Source organism: Podarcis filfolensis (genome assembly GCF_964270895.1).
Source record: "Podarcis filfolensis genome assembly, chromosome: 2".
NCBI lineage: Eukaryota > Metazoa > Chordata > Lepidosauria > Squamata > Lacertidae > Podarcis > Podarcis filfolensis.
In genome coordinates, this window is record NC_139605.1 from 27,920,990 (window position 1) to 27,941,769 (window position 20,780).

The 20,780-nt window shown below is 42.7% G+C and overlaps 1 protein-coding gene and 1 long non-coding RNA gene across 8 annotated transcripts in view; one reads left to right on the plus strand and one right to left on the minus strand.

Annotated features, from left to right (window-relative positions):
• The window catches only part of FRMD4B (FERM domain containing 4B), a 142,923-nt gene that overhangs the window by 3,943 nt on the left and 118,200 nt on the right, over positions 1 to 20,780 (minus strand). For 4 of the 6 annotated variants that reach the window (XM_083600558.1, XM_083600553.1, XM_083600556.1 and 1 more), the window contains 8 exons: positions 18,729 to 18,862; positions 18,322 to 18,441; positions 15,463 to 15,691; positions 10,787 to 10,843; positions 6,934 to 7,084; positions 5,876 to 6,043; positions 3,737 to 4,542; positions 1,161 to 1,293 (listed from right to left, as the gene is read on the minus strand). In XM_083600558.1, the coding sequence (XP_083456684.1) occupies positions 1,161 to 1,293; positions 3,737 to 4,542; positions 5,876 to 6,043; positions 6,934 to 7,084; positions 10,787 to 10,843; positions 15,463 to 15,691; positions 18,322 to 18,441; positions 18,729 to 18,862 (1,798 nt within the window). The remainder of the gene's footprint in view (positions 1 to 1,160; positions 1,294 to 3,736; positions 4,543 to 5,875; positions 6,044 to 6,933; positions 7,085 to 10,786; positions 10,844 to 15,462; positions 15,692 to 18,321; positions 18,442 to 18,728; positions 18,863 to 20,780) is intronic. The other 2 variants (XM_083600555.1, XM_083600554.1) reach the window with 2 other exon arrangements.
• Positions 1,310 to 20,780, plus strand: part of LOC310757474 — a 32,360-nt gene continuing 12,889 nt past the window's right edge. The window contains exons 1-2 of one of the 2 annotated variants that reach the window (XR_014545244.1): positions 1,310 to 2,809; positions 18,133 to 18,288. This is a non-coding gene — a long non-coding RNA (uncharacterized lncRNA). Of the gene's footprint in view, positions 2,810 to 17,261; positions 18,289 to 20,780 lie in introns of those variants that run through there. The other variant, XR_014545245.1, reaches the window with a different exon arrangement.

The following is a 20,780-nucleotide window of genomic DNA, read 5'->3' on the forward strand; positions in this document are numbered from 1 at the left end:
GTTTCAGTCATCGGACATTGCTAGCCCCATCTGGGTATGCCAGGGAATGAATGTGCGTCCTTCTATTTGGGTGCTGGAGGCAGAACACCGCAACTCCATTCACCATGCACAGAAGGCACCACCAGGAGTCAACATTCCATGTTTTGTTTTAAGATGCAGTTTAGAACTCTGATTGCACAGGGCTCTGGTTTGTTCAGTAAGGCTGTATGAGAACACCCCAAAAACATGGGAAGTCAGAAAAGGCCTCACGGCAACAGGGAAGGAGATGAAGGCACAGCCTTGCAGGCCCCTTTGTACTTGTGTGGTGCCTTCACACAAATAACAAATAAACAAGCTTTCTCCCCCTTTCCTTCTAAAATCCCCAAGCCGATGGCTGACCTGAAGATATGCTGTACATGCAAATAAATGCTAAGGAAGTAGACTACCCACAATTCACCAGTGTAATAGCACAATGCAGGCTCTTGCACGACACATTTCAGGAGCACTGCATGGTGTTGCAAGCTTATACAGAAATTCAATTTATTAGGGCTGCAGTCTTAATTAGCACGTGCAGTTTTTCAGTTCTCTAAACCAGGGGTAGGTCACAGGTAGCCTTCCAAGGTTTTCTGAACGGGCCTTGCTTTCTTTTACTGCTACCCTGTAGACTCACCAGTGGACCATTGGTCTAGGGAAATGGTTGGTGCGATAAGAGACTTTTTTTAACCAGGCCTTTTGGTTGACCTGATCAACATCCCATACCCTTTTAAAATGTGGTTCTTTTTTGGGGGGATATTATTGGGTTATTGCTTTTATTTTAATTTTATATACTGTGATCTTTTTATGTGAACTGCCCTGAGACCTCTGGGTATAGGGCGGTATATAAATTCAATAAATAATAATAAAAAATGATACATTGCCGTTCCTGGCTTTATGCCCTTCCCCATTACAGCTGCAAATTTCTGTCTCAATCTACTTTCAGTAAATCGGCCTAAAGTCCTGCATGCTACAATCAAAATGCTGTACGTGAATGAAGAGACGGAGCTTGAGTTCAGTTTTCAGAAAAAAGCTGAAAATGACAGAAGTGGCTTTCTTATGTGTGGGCTGCTTGCTGCATTCCAACAGGCAAACCAGCTGTAGACATATCACAATGTAAGCCAGCAATTCCATTGTAAATAGCTTACCTGCTCGGCAGTGGGTGGTTGCCATACACACTCCCGTAACAACTAGCATAAGAGGATTGAGATAGCGTATCATAATCGGGAAGTCCCAGTGCAATCGGATTCCGCCAATTCCCAGAGGCATTTGTAGAAGATGCTAAAGCAGAGGGGGAAAGAAAATAATGCTAGCGGTGACTAACTTGCCTAAGGATTCGAGCATGCTTTTTTTCCTCTTCACATACTCGAAACACAGCCATTAGTTAGAGGCTGTTTTTAGACAGAGACAAATAAGTGGAAGACTGGAAGAATGTTTTTTTATATTGTAAACCACCCTTCGGATGAAGGGTGGTATAGGAATTTAACAAGCAATAATAATAAATAGTAGAACCTCAAACTGTGAGCAGTTGATGCACTGCTACCAGAAAAGTATAGTCAGCTATTGCAATGAGTTCACAGAAGTACCGCATAGATTCACTGTTGAGAATAACACGCTTAGTCAACTTGATTAGGGCAATGCACCTCCTTTTTATCTACTTTTAGATTTTAATTCAATCAAGTTACAAAGCAAATCACAGAAAACAATTACTCTACTTTTTATCTTTCATTACTTAGTTCTGTTCTAATTCATAATTTAGAAAAACCATCATAACACTGTATTCCCTTAGATTCCCTACCTCCACCATACATCTTCCTGAATATTCTAGATTTAACAAAAGCGATACTTATTCATGTTTTATTTTAACTTAAATTCAGTAACTCTGTTTTTATATATGGTAGGTTCTATTACAATAGTTGCATCTTTTTCTAATACACAAGTGCCCACATTTCTGTCATAAAATTACTCCCCCCCCAAGTTGTGTAAGGGTTTATCTATTATTAAGACTTTATGAGCTTTGTGTATTCAGACTGTTTCTTTAAATGGCTTAGGCAATTTTCAGTGTTGGGCCATGCACAGGTATCAAAGCATTTTGTATTTTTTTATATCCCCAAAGCACACATACTGGTTGAAAACCCAATATAAACCTTAATATTTGTCTTATTCTCTTATGCACTTGTCCCTTTGTGCAGTAATTTTTGGATGTGTTTGCTGCCACCTTTTGTGGATAAAAATGTTTCATTAACTGCCTAGATCTCGCCACTATGAGAGGCAGGATGTTGAACTAGATGAGCCACCTCTGAGCCAGTAGGCTTGTCCCCAGTTTCTTAACCTCCTGCACACTGTTGACACCCAATTACTTTGCAAACCAGCTTGACCATTCTTTCTCAAACCAGTTTAGCAAGGCTTCTACAAATTATTTTAGCTCAATCCAGAGCTCTGTCGTTCTTACACAGCACCGTATCTAAGCTGACACTGAGAAACAATATTAAAGAAATGTTTCCCATTAAATGTTTTATGTAAATAATGAATAAGCAACAGTAGCTAGGATTGAATTTAAACACACACACACACACACACACACACACACACACGTGTGCTCGTGCACACAGATCATCTATTTGCACAAAGTAATTACAGAATGTGAGATTGGTCTAATACTCTGTCTTATGCAGTATTATATATCTATTTACTATTCTCATTAAAAAAATTATATCCTGTCCTTTTCTTGTATTTAGGGTGGATTACGTAAAAGAAACTTCAATGAAACGCACTGGAAAAGAGTAATAAAACCAGGGTAAGTGGGTGGACTCAACAGTTTAAAACAATACATACACCAGAAACTAAATATGTCTTAATCACCCATGAGCCTGTTCCATCCTGTTTGGCCTAGGCAGGCCTGTCTGCAGGCATGGTGTAATAACAGAGAAAACCTTGCTCTTGTGATTTCGCCAACCTAACCTCTGGCACAGAGCAGCAAGGCCTTTCTCTAGGTGGAACCAGGGGCAAGGGAGGGTTACATGGGAGCAGGTGTTCCTCAAGGTACACAGGCTGTTCACTGCTTTAAAGTTTTAGGCACCATGGCATGGACCTCCAAATCTACCTATTGACGAACGCAGCTCTTTTCAAACAAGTGCAGTACGTTCCCTACTACTCAATATTCAAGGCATCTGCTTTCTGCACCAGATACATTTCCAGGTAGTCTCAAACAAAGAAATACCAATATGAAGTTCAAAATTCTGAAGCCTCTCCATTTTGCACCAGTATTAAACAAGCTGTATTTATTTTCATATCCAGTTTTTTTTTAAATATCCCAATAGTCATTCCTGCTTCCAAAAGCTGATCAACTGGAGAATTCTTTCCCTCCGCAGCCTGTGCTGCTCATTGCACGAATCAACAGGGCAAGACTAGAAGCATTTGCTCCAGAGGCACCAGCAATCTATCTGAATCTCTGGGCTTTATCTCTGTCACCTGATCCAAAGCCCTGTAAATGTGCCAACGAACACAGGGAGTTTTTATGTGAGCAGGCCTTCCTATTTACCAGAAAGGAGGAGGCGTTCATTGTGTGCGAAGAATGGAATTCAATTTAGATATGGATGTGTTAAGTTGTTACAGTCGGGGGGACCCTGGTTGTGTTGGTACACCTCATACACCCATGAGCAATTGCTGAGCTCTAGAGCCCACGATACGTGTGAAGTTGCAGAGGCACAAAATGGAGAGTTACCTGAAGAGAAAGATGATGCGCGGCTGCTGGGACAACAGGGGACCTGCAATCCAGCAAAGCCCAGGCTCCTCTGTGACCCTCTGTCGGTGTCAAAGCCTGCCTGCAGGCCATGAGCCTGGTCTTTGTGCCCAGAGGCACGCTGGTACCAGCCGCGAAGGTGCTCTGCTACTAAGGCCTTGTGAATGTTTTTGGTGATGTGTTCAGATTTCACGGACGGCTTCCGCGGCAGGCGAAGGGTGGCGTACGGGTTGTGCGGCACTCTCTCCATCTCGTCCTCGTGGAAAGACCTGAAATCCCGATAACGGCGCTCGTGTCCATAGTGCGCCGATGAACGGTAGGAAGGGTTAACCGTGTACTGGCCTTCCGTGCCATTTTCATACACGTAGCCGCTATTGTAATACACATCGCACTCTGTGTAAGGGGCGTAGCCGGGAATGTAGCAGGTGACCGATGGCTGCTCCTGGCTTTTTGGGTAGCTGCCATTGCGGACGTCCTTCTGGGCAAGGTTTGGCATGCTTCCCGAATTCGCAGCAGAAATGTTCTGCTTCTTGGTCCATCTCCTGTTTCTTGTACGGTTGTCCAGAGTCTGGGTTGTATAGCAGGGGCTTGGGGTTGAGGTCACATAGTATTCCGCACTGGACTGGCTGGTGTAGGAAGACCCATCATCTAGGATTTCTGTACTGCTGCTTCTCGGAGATTTTGAAAGGGTGAACACTGGCTTTTCACTGGCAGTCTCAGACAGCAAGTTGGTTTGGGACTCTAAGCTGCCCCTCCGCTGCCTGCAGTGCTGGGGAGATACATCTGGCCTGAGAAAGCAGAAAATAGCCTTTGTTACAAACATGGCATGCAGTTCTACCCAATAAGTAGCATAGGGCAAAGCTACAATACTTTGAATTACAGGAAAGGTAGGCATTGGTTTTAAGTAAAAAAACTGTAAGAACAATGAAACAAGCTCTCTATGGAGGCTGTGACGTCTTTTCCTGTGAAGTTTTTCAGAAGAAGAAGAAGAAGAAATTTGGACTTGATATTCCGCCTTTCACTCCCCTTAAGGAGTCTCAAAGCGGCTAACAATCTCCTTTCCCTTCCTCTCCCACAACAAACACTCTGTGAGGTGAGTGAGGCTGAGAGACTTCAGAGAAGTGTGACTAGCCCAAGGTCACCCAGCAGCTGCATGTGGAGGAGCGGGGAAGTGAACCTGGTTCACCAGATTACGAGTCCACCGCTCTTAACCACTACACCAAGCTGGCGCTTCATGGGAAGTCCAGGCAGGAATCTAACAGGGATATAAAATATCACAAATATAATGGGAGGTTGGAATAGTTCATGTTCCGTGGTTGCAGTCTACTCCACAAGAGTCTCAAATATCTACGTGCTATGCTAGGATTTCATGTATCATTGTTGGCATTCATCTGTCTCGGGAGACAATGGAAGAGTGCAAACCTTGGAGAGTTACAGTGCCTGCTGCGGCTGTAGAGACTGATACGGTGTCACAGGGCTAACCAGTGTTTCCCAAACTTTTCAGTACTTCCTGCGACAACGTTTATCTGATTCAGAACATCTGTACTATTCAAACATTTGTTGCAAAAAAATAAAAAGAAAATGAAGGAAGATAAAGCAGCAAAGGAAGCTGAGCAACATTTGAGTTCCACTGAATAATTTCAAGCAAAGCTTGTAATTCCTTCAGTTTCAAGGATACTTAAGAATGTCTAACATTCCTCTGGATAACATCCATCAGGGAAGGGAAATCTGGGGAAGCTCCCTCAGCCTTCAAGAGATGTAGGAGCTTGGTTTACTGTTGTTGATTGAATGCAAACATATAGGGGACCAGCAATAACTTACTTCTAGGGGTAAGCAGCTTTTGGGAAATTTTAGGGAAGCTTTTAATGTTTAATAGGCTATTGTATTTTAATATTCTATTGGAAGCCGCCCAGAGTGGCTGGAGAAATCCAGCCAGATGGGCGGGGTATAAATTATTATTATTATTGGCAATGCACCCAACATCTCAAGCTTTCAAAGGAGTACTATGGCAGACACACCCATGATTTTATCTATTATTTAATGATATGCCTCTTATCATAAAGAAAGATTATGGGTGAGCTAATTCTTTTCTGGGGGAAAGAAAGAAGAAAACCAGCTTACTGTAAATGAGTGCTACTATACGCATTGCGTGTGAGAACTGGTGTTGTGGGCATACTTCTTCCACCACGGTGCTGCCTCTCCACTGTTCTGTACGGGCTGCTGTGTGTTGACAAGGGGTCTCTGTGATTATAAATAGAGGAATCCGATATGTGGCCACCATCCCAATATCTTCAATAAAAATGCAAAGCAGAACAGCATTTGCGTTACTCGCCGACAGATTGAAAGTGGAAGATTTGAAAAACACAGGAAAGATAGTATATAAAGCAAGCACAAAGTTCACGCAGGAAAGCATCTTGCAGAATGGCTGGTATTTTGCGAGCTGCGAAAGTGGAACTTTTAAAAACGGGGAGGAAGAGAAAACGAAAATAAAAGCAGAGGTAAAACCAGTTAACTTAGCAGTCATGCTTTGTTGGGATGATGGTGCAAGCTCATGGAATACTAAGATACAATCTCAAGTGACATAGAATGTATGAGGAGTGTAGAAGTTAGAAATAATGGTGAGGAATTCACACAAGTGGTTCTGCACGTGTACTGAGGATCTCAAACTTTCTCATTCCCACTGAAGGTCCTTATGCTTCATTAGAAGCAGCTTGGAAAGGTCACCTGGCTTTCTGTAGCAGCCTTTGAAGGGGCACAAAGGATTGCAGTGGTAAGAGAAGAGCTCAGAAAACCCTGGGGGTGGAGATGAAGGCTCTTGAGGTCCTACCTAGAGCCAGTAACTTGTTAAGCTTTTCTTGCAAGTTCCACAAGTCCAGCCACTTTTTGTTTAACCTAGTTCCCCTACTGAATAATCTCAAATGTTCAGTGTTGCATGCAAACAAATGTGTCTTCAGTTCACGGATGAAAGGAAGTTCAGCCATGAGAATCGCTGAACGACAAGTGCCCCTCTCCCCCCCAGAAATTGTGTTGCAAGTCATTTTGCATGCTTCTTTCTTAAGAGGCAGAAAAGGTGATGGATGAGTAAATAAATAACAGCAGTATTTTAAAAATATCATCACCTTTGTAGAAAAACTAAGCAAATGTTACTGAAGTTTTTGGCAATGTCAGAAATTCTGTACCTGGAGTGCCTGGATTCAAGGAGTTGCTCATTCATGGAGGACTTCCTGAGATGGATTCTCTCCACCCCAAGGGATTTGGGTGGTGGAGATTTTGGAGAAAGTGGCACAGAGTTTATTCTTTGGCCTGGCACAGCAAGAGAATCGCTACCTGCTTAAAAAAACAAGAATACATGGTTTAAAAACTTGGAAGGATGAGGAAGACATGTTGTGTGAATCCGTAGCAACCTTTACATCCTTAATTAGGTAGAAGAATCTCTCTCTCAACCCTATCATTTTGCATGCTTTTCATTTTACAGAAAGTTAAATAATACAAAGTGAAAGAAGCAATACATAGTTAGAACAGGATTTAGTTGAATGTAAAGGTGAAGTCATGCACACTCCTGACATATTTCATGAATTAGTTTATTAAGATGTTAGCCTGCTAATGTCATGTTTTCATTAAAAAGGAAGACAGATTTATTACGCCTAAGCAAAATCCCAAGCCACAGGGTTGAACAATGTAGCATTTTAATACAGTGCAGCAATGATAGAAACTCAGGTATAAGGGCTGATTTTTTTAGTATTCAACAGTCATTCAGGTATTAAAGATTCATCCAGTCGTCTTTATAGATTTAGCAACTGAGTTTGCACAAAAGTCTGTTTCCTTAATAACTGTGATTGAGAACTGATGGAGTCTCAGAGTTATATACTCACAGGACTTCCTTATGTAATGCTAATCTAGGATAGTGATTGGGAGGTCAAATAGAACATCAGGAACATAGGAAATTCCATTATTGCAAGTCAGACTATTGGACAATCAAGCTCAGTATTGCCTACAGCGACAGACAGTACCAGCTCTCTAGAAGATTTTCCCAGACTACTTGGAGATATTAGGGACTGAACTGGATTCCTGTTGAGTTACAGGACTTCCCTAGTACTCTGGACTTACTTTCTGTCGCATTTTGACCTGTTATAGCAAAAACTTCCCGAGGTTTGAAAGCAGCACATTCAGACCACATGTTCGAAATATCTGTCCCACAAACATGTTTAAGCCCCCAAAATTTTGGAATCAACTTTGGAATTCCTGAGGCTGAATGGGATCAGTATTGAATCTAATGAGACACCAGACGTTTCTTGTGCACACATTTGGATGTATACAATGAGATGTAAAGTAATAATCATAATCATAGATAAACCAATTCATGGAACGAGCCCCATGAAGGAGGAGCAAAGTTTTCTATTTATATAGGTATATGCCTGGAACTCTATATCACTTTGGAAAGGGAAGGGTTCATGCAGAGCAGCTGGTTGTGCTATTTCATGAAGAGACAGTTGCATTTTCATTCAGTCTCAAAGAGCATAACAGCTGTGACGAGTCAACTGGGGATAGGGGGGCTGTGCAGGAGAGCTAGTTATCTCCCCACCTAATGTGGTCTATACATTTCTCCCAATTCCCAGAGTGGCTTAACAAGCAACCTCTCTTCCCAGGGAACCCTGGGAATTGTAACTCTGTGAGGGGAATAACTTTCAGCACCCTTTCCAAACTACAGGTGCCAGGATTCTTTGGGTGAAGCCAAAGTGGTATGATACTGCTTCAATTGTAAGATGCGACCAGAGAGAGAGAGAGAGACAGAGAGAGAGAGAGAGCGAAAGCCAAGTCCTTAGTTATGGCTTCCCAACTCTGGAGCACTCTCCCCTAGAGACTTGCTGACACTGTTGTCTTCACTCTTTTTAATTTGCCCAGGCTTTGAAGCTGCAGTGGAAGCTTTTTATTAGCTTTTTCTTATTTATTATTTCACTGACTACATCCTATCCGTTGCTCTCCTTGTTGTTTGTGCCCCCCCCCCCGAGATATATATATATATATTTCTTTCGTGGCTAGATGCCCAGGCAGCAAGCTTTGCAGGGCACAGATCTCCTCCTCTTAAGTGGAAATATTTATTATTATTATTAAAAAGAGCACTACTGTTTTATTAGCTGGACAATCTAAAACACTTGTGGGCAAACCAAGCTATCACTACCAGTTAATTCTATGCTACATCTGAAATCGGCATGAGCTCCAAGTGTGAACATTTTTGCAAAGAAAAAAAGAAAAGCTGTGGACTATGTCCTCTTCTTGATGACTCAGAAGAAGCAAGATCAGATACGACAGTGTGTTAAAAAGGGAGTCATCTAGGTCATTCCATTATTGGCGGAACCACAGCCAATTGGGACTGGCCAATCAGAAAAGGCTTGCCGGATCAAAGCTACGGAACAATTCGCACTGTAGGAGTTTGAGCACTAAAGTTACAGGTTATCTGTCTAAGCAATAATGAATGGGAAGGGAGGGACGGAGGGTGTTTCTAGACAGCTAATGACTAGATGAAGGAGTATGGCTAACCCTGCCTGTTGTCAGCTGGCAGGAAACACACAACCCAGATGTCATTATGGCAATTAAATAAATCATGGGAATCCTGAAAATATATATATAAAAAAGGATAATAATCACTTGTTTGTGTGTTAAACGGGGAGCTATATCTCTCAAGGAGATTGAAAGATTGTATTAGCACACCAGATTTCTTCTTATTCTCAACAGATTAGCAGTTAAGTCCTTTTCAGAAAATGGCTCAAGGTTAGCTCAGGATTGCCATAAACTTTGCTGTTCAGTGCAATGTTCACAGGATATAATGGGGCTCAATCTTAGGCAACAGTAATGGTGGCAGTGATAGAGGGAGGGGGGGCAATGGGGTTGCCATACATCCAGAATTTCCTGGACATAGCTGGTATTCAGCCCTTGTAAAAAGCACCAGGGAGGAAAGCACTGAAATGTCCGGGAAAATCCGGACATACGGCAGCCCATGTTGGAAGTGTAGATTCTGGCAAATTTCATTAAAAATAGCCCCAAAAGTCTTCTTTTTGAGATTTTGCAAAAAAATTAAAAGCTCAACACCCCTAGATGATGTCCAAGTATGTGCATATTTGTAATTATTCTGCTGGACAGTGAATGTTATATTTATTGCAAGTGTTCAAGGTGGGGGTGTGGGGCAGAGATGAAATGGGCAAAAAAGAATTATTGAAGGTTAGAACGATGTTGATTCAGAAATTAAGCGGTTATAAGCTGTAATGATTATGTGATCAAGAAAAGAAAGGTTAAAAATTATATAGAAATTAGGGGAAGGATTTGCTGAATTGAATTAATTAGAGATTGGAATACAGAAAGGGGAGGTATGAGGAGGTTGGGAAAGTAAGTTTTATGAATATAAGGGATTGAAATTATACTTGTTGTTGTATGTGTTCTGTATGTATTTTTACTGTTTCTGTTCTGTTTTTTCTATTTTATATAAACTTTAAAAACTTTAATAAATATCTTATAAAAAATAAAAAAAAGAAATGGGCAAAAAAGCGTGTCTCTCTTTGCAATGGCAAAGTGGCCAGCTGGGAGTATCCCTCATGGGAGGGATAAACCAACTTCAGTAAACTTTGCCTGCTGCCCGAGTCTTATGTGCTACATACAGCCATTACCTTCCTGATTCTCTAGGTCAGGGATGGTGAGTCTGTGGTCCTCCAGATGTTGATAGTCTACAACTTCCACCATCCCTGACAGTTGATCATGCTGGCTGGGGCTGTTGGAGACCAACAACCACTGGTGGGGCACAGGTTCCCCACACCTGCTCTTAAAGAAAAGGAGCAGACAGAAATACTCATAGGCCCTCATGCTGTCTTTAGAAATAAGCCTGGCTTTTTTTTAAGGCTCTGTACAATACATTCCAGTCGTGGGCTGTTGCAGGGGGAATAGCCAGTTCCCTAAGAATACACAGTGTAAAATTGGGGAGTTGGGAGATTCCCAACTTTGCTGTGTTTTATCCGCTTGTGTTGAAAAGCAAAAGCCACATACCATCTTCAAATGTTGTTGTGTCAGACAAAGAGCTGCTCTCAGAAGGGATGATTTCATCTAGGGGGGAAAAGAAAAGAAAAAAGCTTAAAAAAAGACAAATGTTGCAATCTGGAATATTAAACACAGGGCACAGTTGTTGGGTTCACTCACTCAGGTTTGTGTATATTTACAGGTTCTGATATAATGATCAACCAAATTACCAACGGGAGTGCTAAGAACAAACATAAATACAGCCCCACAACTTAAAAACAACCAGGAAAAAATAGAATCCAGAACTGCCTTTTGATAGCAGGTGTGTTGGTTACTTCAGAAAAATCAGCATCTCTAGTGTAGTCGGAGAATCTAACTAGTCTCAGATTCTGTGAAGAATAATGCCAAACAAATCAGCTGTTGGCAATTTTTAAAATTCTTCTCTATATTACAATAGCGTCCATTGATGCTGGGCCACACACATAACATTTGCTGCACTCTGCACAAATGTTCACCACTATGAAATGCACAGGAGTCATACCAGAGCCTTTTACCATCACCCAGGATGTGCCAGCAGACAGCCCAGCACAAGCAAGACCAACTAAACTGTGGATATGGCTGCCAAATACATTTGCTCTATCCACAACTGTGTTTACTGTTGAGCAGCTCCAGAAAGACGCAGCTGCAACAGATTCATTGCTGAACCAGAAAGCTAATCGGTGAACTTTCCAAAAGAACTATTCACCTCTTTTTATACTGGCAGATTTCAGAAGGATGAGGTGGCAACCAGCAGCCACACAAGCTGCTTGCAGAGTTTTTGGAAGAGCACTTGGCAGAAACTGATGGAGAACATTGCTGATCTCTTACAAGGCTAGCTAGTCATTGCCCACAATGAGAAAAGACAGGCAATGAACTTGAGAAATGGCAGACACTACCTGCTGTAGGCCAAGTTTTTTCTTTGTCTAGCACATAGCATGATAAATAATAATGGTAAACAGACATTAATAAAATAATTGCAAAACAGAACTTAATAATAAAAAGTAGGTCATTTTTCAACATGTTAAGGCAGCCACGAGTGTCCCAAATTCTGCAATCCTTTTCTTTTGACACTCAAAATCAATCCTCTGGTTCCTCATGACTGTAGAGAAGTGCTGAAATACAACCAGGCTTGCTTACTCTGTCTTCTTTCCATGAACTTCTATACACAAAGCTCTTTCTCTCTCCTCTCTCTCTATTATGTGTATTTTGTCTCCTTTAGCTTTTTGGCTTGATGCATCATTCTGTTCCCGTATCTTTGTTCAAAGCAGTCCTCAAAAAAACTTTCATCATCCTCACTTTGTTCTTTGAAGTAGGGAAGAATATTTTGTGATACCCAAGATCCCAATTCTAAGAGACATCTTATTTTCTTACAAACAACACTTCTAAGATAAGGGTATATATTCTAAATTCACCCTCTCTGACGTGTAAACACTGGGGGTTGCAATGGCAGCACCCAACCCATTCTAAACTAGCCTAGAAGGAACTTCCTGTCTTGCTACTTACACCATTTTATTGAATCATAGGTCTCTTAAGTGCAAAGGCAAGCATCAGGATAATCTATAGTAATGGGCGCCAATTATTACTCTTTGTGTCATTATCATATCCCTTGATATTTCCCCCTTTACCCCGATGATAACAACACTGTGATTTTTGCATTCCTGAACATTTTGCAAGGAATTATTTTTCAGTGATCTCATGTTTAAACAATGGAGGTTACAACTGCATTGCTTAGGCCACTTTAGCACAGAAGGGAGTTCCTAGTTTGTAATCACCATGTCATATCCTTTTATTAGTGTTTCCCCAAACACATCATGGTGATGGAGATTTCTTCTTCTCCATCTCTCCCCTTCCCACAATCCTATGTGACATTACATACAAAGGGTGAAGTACAAACTCTTAGCTTTAAAATCAGAGATGAGTGGATGCCAACAGCATGCCAGAAACCATACTGATGTCAGATAAGCAAGTTGTGCAGGTCTGCTGGGCAAATAACATGGTTCAGTTGCAAGTCAGTGTGAAACTGCTAGTCAACTACAGTGCAGAATACAGAAGGAACTGGCTTTCATTGGCAGGCAATGAAACATTGAAACTGACCCATGGCTTGGCCCCCATGCCAATTGTCCAGCTTTTGCTCCCAGCAACTAGCACCTTTTAGGCTTTCCTTGGCTTCATTAAAGAGTCCATTTTGGTATCCAGCCATTTTCTCCCCATGAAGGTGTCATAATCACCATCACCCTAATCCTCTTAATCTTCACTTTGATAAACTGTACTAAATTGTACTCTTCATGCTCCTGCCTGATCCGGTTTGTTTCCCAGCGCCTGAGTCATTTCAGGGAGCTCTCCTCTGTACATTTCAGTGTCATTTCAAAATGCAGGAACCACCTCTGGACCAACCACTCAGGCCCATGCATTTTCCTGCATTCATCCTCCCACGTGTCTGCCCAGCACATAGGTGTTGACGGCTAGGTGAAACAAATGGCCCTGCATCAGTTCCCAGGGCAGCCTGGGGTAATGTGCCTGAATGGAAGGGGCCATCAGGATGCCATCCATACTCAAACCAGGCCACTTTTGTCTCGTAGATAAAATAGTGCAAGTGTGCCTAAAGCAGCCGTGCCAAATTCCTCTCGCCCCCACCCCATCCTGCTTCAGCAGCCTGCCATGCCCCATCCTATCAAAACAACAACAAACAAACCTATGGTCCCGTAAAGCATACTCAATAAACACACAAGACGTAACTGGCTGTGTTCTTAGATAAATAAGGTATACTATTCATGTATCAATTCATAAATTTCAGCGGAAGTAACTCATAAAGTTCAACAGACGAACAAAGCAGAAAACCCAGTGGATCAGATCATTCTCTAGTTAGTTCATGCATAAGGTCCATCCGTGTAATGGTGTCTATTCCACCTGTCTGTTCATAAGGTCCAAACAATCCACATGAAAGGTTGTTACAGTTCTACAGAATCCTTTCACAGAGTCTAAGATAAGGATTTCTGGAATAATGGCCTTGTTTTGCCATCCTGGGCTTCATCAGTAGTTAAAGCTCATATGTGTTTGGACCTTATGAACAGACAGGTGGAATAGACACCATTACACGGATGGACCTTATGAATGAATTGACTAGAGAATGATCTGATCCACTGGGTCTTCTGCTTTGTTCGTTTGTTGAACTTTATGAGTTACTTCCGTTGAAATTTATGATTTGATACATGAATAGTATACCTTATTTATCTAAGAACATAGCTGGTTACATCTCGTATGCCTCATCCTATGCCAGGAGGTTCAAGGGGCTGTAATAGAGTTTCCGAAGGAGACAGGAAATCCCCACTGCACAAGAAGCATTCCTCTTGCTTGTCTCTGCATCCAACCCATTACTGTCCTCTGTTGACTTCTTAAAATTTTCAGTTCATTGAAAGGCACACAGGTAATACAATACTGAAGTCACCTTATTCTCTACAGGTAATAAAAGATGCCCTGCCAGCTACTCACAGCTACATGAACATACATGCAGTTGTAAAAATGGCTGTTGTGCGTAGAAATGACGGCATGGTGGCACATCAAAGGGAAGTAGCTATAGGGCTAGTTGGAACAACTTGGTTTGGAAACTGAAGAGGCCTAATTTGGACTTCTCAAAAGCCATATTTGGGACTCAGGAGCTTCTTCTTCTTTTTTTAAGAGCCCCTGGGCAGACGATGACTGCTGTGCATCATCTAGCCAGTATTTATTCACCCTGCTGTGCATTATACAACTGGCCCTAGATTGTCCCCTGTTCAGGGGGAGCAGCCTCCTCTAAAACCATCATTCCAGCTCTTAGAAAAAAAGCAGTGTTTACAAGCACCTTACAATCCTCTTTCACAATGGGTCTCTTATATAGGCACTGTCTCATTACAACGTCGTTACTTTACAAACTCTTAAAGACAACTGACATATACTATGCACAGTGGCATAGCGTGGGGGGTGCAGGGGGGGCCGGCTGCACCGGGTGCAACATCTGGGGGTTAGGGTTAGGGGGCGTAAATCCACGGGTTAGGGGGCGCAAATCCACGGGTTAGGGGGCACAAATTACTTGCCTTGCCCCGGGTGCTGACAACCCACGCTACGCCACTGACTATGCACGCTTCATTCTTGCTATCTTGCTGGGAATTCACAACCAGACACCATCTACACCCCCCCTTCCCCTTGCTGCCAACTTTTCTTACACGTCTTAAGACCTAGCTTTAATTATGTGCTTGATTCAGAATGCGCCCAGCATTAGCCAAGAGATCACACAACAATTTCTGCTAAAATCAGCGTCCGATACTCAACAGAACAAGGTACCACACTAGTTTCGGCTGGGAGATGCCGCCAGCCCTTCGACATATAGCAATTCGTTGGTTTGCGTTCTCCCTCGAACATGCCAGCGCTTGTGCTGCACTTTGAGACTCTGTTCCCTTTTAACCACATCTTACATAAAACACGGCAGCCAGATTACAGGTAAGCTCCAGACTTTGCTGAACGCAGAGGCTCTGGTTTCTGGTGGGCAGGACTGCATCTTTGCCTGCCGTTGGTATCAAAACCATGTTTTTCTTCCACAAGAGAAAAACACACCCAACAAAAAGCACTTGAAAAACAGATTCTCTCCTCCCCAACCCCCCATCCTCATAAGAATGTTGTTAGATCTCTGTTACCTGGTAAGGTCAGGGTTGATTTCTGTGTAGGCTTCTTTCCACACTTAATCCTATACTCATTAATGGAATTTTCAATCTCCTGAAGCTTTTTCACTGCCTCTATGTACTCCTGTTTCCTCTTCTTCTTCACATTTTTGCATAGGTCTGGCTCACTGGAAAGTTTCTTCACGGCTTCCACCATCTTTTGCTGTATGAAAAAGTTGCTCTCCAGATTCTGCAGAGCTGGGTCCTATGGAGCCAAAATAAAGTAAAATAAAATAGGGATTTCCCACTTTGGAACCTGAATTTAAGCCAAGTCTTTGGTCTTTTGAGGTTTGAACAACAAAAAAAATAATTGACTTCAGGATGTGCAACAAAGAATAGGGAGGGCTTATAGACTCATCTGTATGTAGCACTGGGTGGCCTGATGTGGTAAGCTAGGGTATTTATAAATGGCCAACATTTCACACCCGTTTTCAGAACATCTGCCAAAAGCTAAACTCCAGACTTTCTCTATTGCCAGGATTGCATTTGCATTGCTATGCTAAGGACAACCTCTTGCCAGGCTTGTCTACAAAAGGGTTAGCAAGGTGTAAACATCAATATAATGATGCCCATAATGCTGGAAGCTTTATTACTCAGTGTTTGTAAACAATTATGAAGAGACCAGATGAAAGGAGGCACACACATATAAACCCCAAAGCAGTCCTTATTATTTACCAGACACTTATGCTTCAAAAGCATTCATGTTCATATATACAAACAAGGACCTCGGTTTATGCTATCCTCACATAAGGGAATGGGATCCTACTAACAGAGAGGTGTAAATAACCCATTAGCCACAAAAAAGTAAAAGCCAGCCAGCCTTCAGGGCAAGTTACTGTTTGAAATACAGAAGGATAAGGTGAAAACCAGAATACGTGGCATCTTTCTCTAAAAGAGAAAATCTGCTTCTGGCTTCCACAAGTTCTCCAAACAACACATATTTGTGACTTTGGCAACAGTGTTCCCATGTCTTATATAAGAAGCATCAATCTGAGGCAAACATGACCCAGAGAAGCTAAGCACTTGCCCCAGGCAGCCTCTGCAGCCATCTCGCTATACTATTATTGAGCATGGAACATGGGGGACCTAGTTGCCATTATCCCAGTCCTTCAACATAATCATAAATTGCATCATACATGCAATGAAAAGATTACTTTAGCTCTTTGTCAGAACTGCAAATGATTTGTGTCTCCCCCGCCCAATAAATGCTTGTCAACACAGGATGCACCTACAGACTGTCAGTATACTGTGGGAGGAATTCAAGAGCACACTAGAACTTTAGGCTTGCACATTTAACGTTTGCAAAGCGGTGGGGAAATGCATTGAAAACTGTGGGAAGAGCAAATGATTAATGGGAAGACATGTAAACAGCTCCATAAGCGAAAACAGGATGAATGCTCATTGTGTCACATAACTGCCCCGAAAACAAATCAGAATGAATGCTCAATAAAGTCTATCCACCACGCAAGCTATGTGTAAGCAAATCGAGGATGAATGGTGAAGAAACAGGAGGAACCTGTAGCTAGAGTGCCAAATTGCACTCTAGCTATGTCTTTCCCACCCAATCCATCCATAGTAGAGTAGGATAGCTTTAGGATTCTGTAGATGAGAGGAGCAAAAGGGAATCCTTCTAAAGGGGGTAAAAATTATAGCATAGACAACACTCAACTGATGCGGGAGTTATGTTTCAGGGATTACACATAAAGTCAAAATTGCGTATAGTCAAAACACTTTGAGTTCAATGGTGGGTGGGATTGTCAAAGTTATTTTTCCAAGGCACGCACCCCCTTTCTTATTTTTTAATATTCTTCCGCCAAGAGCGTAAAGCTGCACAAATAAAACGTGCGCAAGTAGTGAGTTACCTGTATTGTGAAGTGGGGGTAGCTGCATGTGGCAACAGGGTTTGAAACCCCAAAATTGGAGCTTATTTTAGTGCTCCTAGCATAGGAACTGCTCCCGATTACACATTACAGGGGACGTTACGTGAACAAAGCAAGCATGCATGGTGAGGGCCAATGTCTGAGTATTTCCTTAACAGAGTGCCAATTGGGTAAAACAAAAACCTAAACCCATGCAACTTGCTTGGGCTTGGTTCCACTCTGCAGTCATGTGTGAAGAGGGCTGTATTCCAGCATGCTAATGTCCATATATCATTTCCTACATTAGCTCCGAGTTGGCACCATAATGGTATCTGGCAGCCAACAGAAATGGTTGCCTTTCAAATCCATGAGGAATATGTGGAAATCAAGGATTTCGTAAAGTAAATGTGAAACAACTTTGAAGGACAGACCAAGAGGTCAGAGCTACAGAAGTAGCAAGTGCAGAATTCGAGCCCCACTCTCCTTTATGGGGCAGGAACCCCCACCCCCAAGTTATCAACTCCCTAGGAGAGGTGAAGTATGTGCGTTTACCCAGCTTCCCAGGAGAGGTAAAATGAGTGCAGTTTCTCAACCACAATGTAATTTGGCAGAACAAAATCTATTAAGCACGCCCCTATGCGTTAAACGCTTTAATGAAACTACTGGCCGAAATTCCCAGCAATTTAAATATTTAAATCTTTACTGAGGACAGATAGCTTTTAAAGCCATTATGCAAGGGCTGAATTCTGCACATAAATAATTAAGTGAGGCTTAATCTTTGCTTCAGAACATGTCTATACAGATTTCCAGCAATCGTCCTATCTGGGATTTCCCTTCACTGACCAAACCAAACCAAAACCAAGAAGCTGCGAACAGCGAAGCCAACATAAGACACAGCATCTGGGAGATGGTCCCAGTGACACACGTTTTACAGCCTTGAAAAGTAAGTGAAACCTGCAACGGGGCTTGCACATACCTCCTCGCTGGGAAGCAGGTTGCCGTCCAATTTGAAGGCTGTGCCTACACGCCTTCTGACCTGAGGTGGTTTCTCTCCTGTGCCCAGGGGGTATTCCTTTGGCATTTTCCCAGTGAGCTCCTATGGAGGGGAAGAAAAGCAGTATAAGGAAGATTAGGATCAATGAGTGTGGACATCATAGGAACCTGCCTCATGCATTCAGAGCGCTGGGTTCACCTAGCTCACTACTGATAACCCTGGATGGCAGCTGTTCTCTGAAGTTTCAGGCAAGAGTCTTTCCTGGCCCTACCTGGGATATATTGGGGGTTGAACCTGGGACCTTCTGCATGTAAAGCAGAAGCCCTATCCCTGAGCTACATGCCCTGTCCTGGACCCACGCCAAAGGAAAAGCAAGCAACAGGTCTCACCGCTTCCCGCAGGCAGATTTTCTTCAGTTCGTCAACTTTCTGCAAAAGCTTCTCCTGCAAAAGCTTTTCTTTCTTTTTCAGCTCCAAGATTTTCTCTTTCTTTTGCTCTTCGCTGGCCTCTGAATCTTGAGACCCTGTAAGATCCAATGATTTGTAAACTCATCCCTCCTTTTGGACTTAAAATAGTTAGCTGCTGGGTGGGGTGGGGATGGCTAACATCTTACATCTTTTCTTAGTTAAAGGTGGGCTTTTCAAAGTTGGACACAACAGAACTAGAGTTAAATTGAAGGGAAAACCTCTGTTGCCAGCCAAGATAGGCGAATGTGCATCAAATCTACTTAAAATGGATTACTGTGCCCAAAAAAAGTGCACTTCAATTTGACCTTTTGAACCTTTCAATTAGAATCCTCCTTCCAAGCAGATTTTCCATATTTGTTGCAGGATCTGTGGGTTGCGATCAACATGCAAGTCCCCCTTCCAATTTGAAACCACACAGGACTCTGCTTAGCTTTGCAAATGTGCTAGCAGTTTTATTGCTGTACCACTAGGAGGAACTAATCATCAAACAACGCTTTAAATGTGCATACAGGTGACGTCTGGTATGTACATGTTTTATAGAGAACTCATGGGCAAAGTGGTGTAATCTTGCAAAGCTAGGCTTTTCATTTTGCACTGCAAATCCCAGAATATAGGGCAGCAAGTTGGCTGCTGCACCTAAGGGCAGAGCATGCTGAAGGAGAAGGGGACATACAGGAAGCCTCTGTAGGTCACTTGGGTGGGGCAGGAAGGAGAAGGTACTAACTATACCTGACTGCCCTGATATTGCCCTAGGTAAACCTGTGTTGCAGGAGTGGTGTTGACTACACCAGAAATTTTCAACCTTGGGCCTGCTGATGCTGTTGGACAACAACTCCCAGCATCCCAGCCCAGCTACTTGAGACAACGCTCACGGATCATGGGAGTTGCTATAGTTCCAATGATGCCCGGGAACCCAAGATGGAAGAAAGCTGGTCTATACCAAGGATGGACCTCCAGATGTTACTGGAATACAGCTCCCACCATCCCTAATCATTGGCCATACTGGAGGACCACATGTTCCCCATCCCTGACCTACACTTAGGCTTCCCCAACTGCGGAATGTGGACAACTAGCAGTCTGCAAGCTTCATTTGGGTGGCCTGCAGCACACCTGTGAAGCACACTTCTTACAACCTGAATTCTGTAGAATTTGAATTGCAGGACAACAAACACATTTTTTTAAAATAAAGTAATTAAATAAAAGTAATCAAATGCAATTAAAAAACACGCATTATCTTGAAAAGCATACTGCAGTTGCTAAATCAAGGAACAGAGGGGGGTTGGCAGTGGGAAATATCATTAAGTCGTCTGCCAAGACCCTTAGAATTTTTCAAATGTTCTGTGGAGGGAAATGTTTAGGAACCACTGACCTACACCATACAGTGGTACCTCAGGTTAAGTACTTAATTCGTTCCGGAGGTCTGTTCTTAACCTGAAACTGTTCTTAATCTGAAGCACCACTTTAGCTAATGGGGCCTCCTGCTGCTGCCGCGCCGCTGGAGCACGATTTCTGTTCTCATCCTGAAGCAAAGTTCTTAACCTGAAGCACTATTTCTGGGTTAGCGGAGTCTGTAACCTGAAGCATGTGTAACCTGAAGCGTATGTATTAGTGAGACAGTGGGAGATAACGCAAGAATGCATTTCCTTTCTCAGAAGCTGGCTATACTTGTCACATAGCAGTCCAGGAAAGGGGCAGGGGAGACAACTATCTACCCCCAGTGAGACCTGTTTTAGAGATCACAAGCTCTGTCTCTTGCTTCCTTCACCATAAGTCTGTGCAGAAGGGGGGCTGCAGGGGATGGAAGACGATGGCTGTTATGACCGTGGAGGAACCAGGTTCCATAGGGCGGCATGTTAACAGCCAGAAATGAATCGTTTTAGGAAACAACAGTTGCTTTATGCAGTGAAATATAAAAAGGATGAGAGAAAATTGCCAAATCAGCACAAGCTCAGGGAAAAGAAAGGATGACTTCCC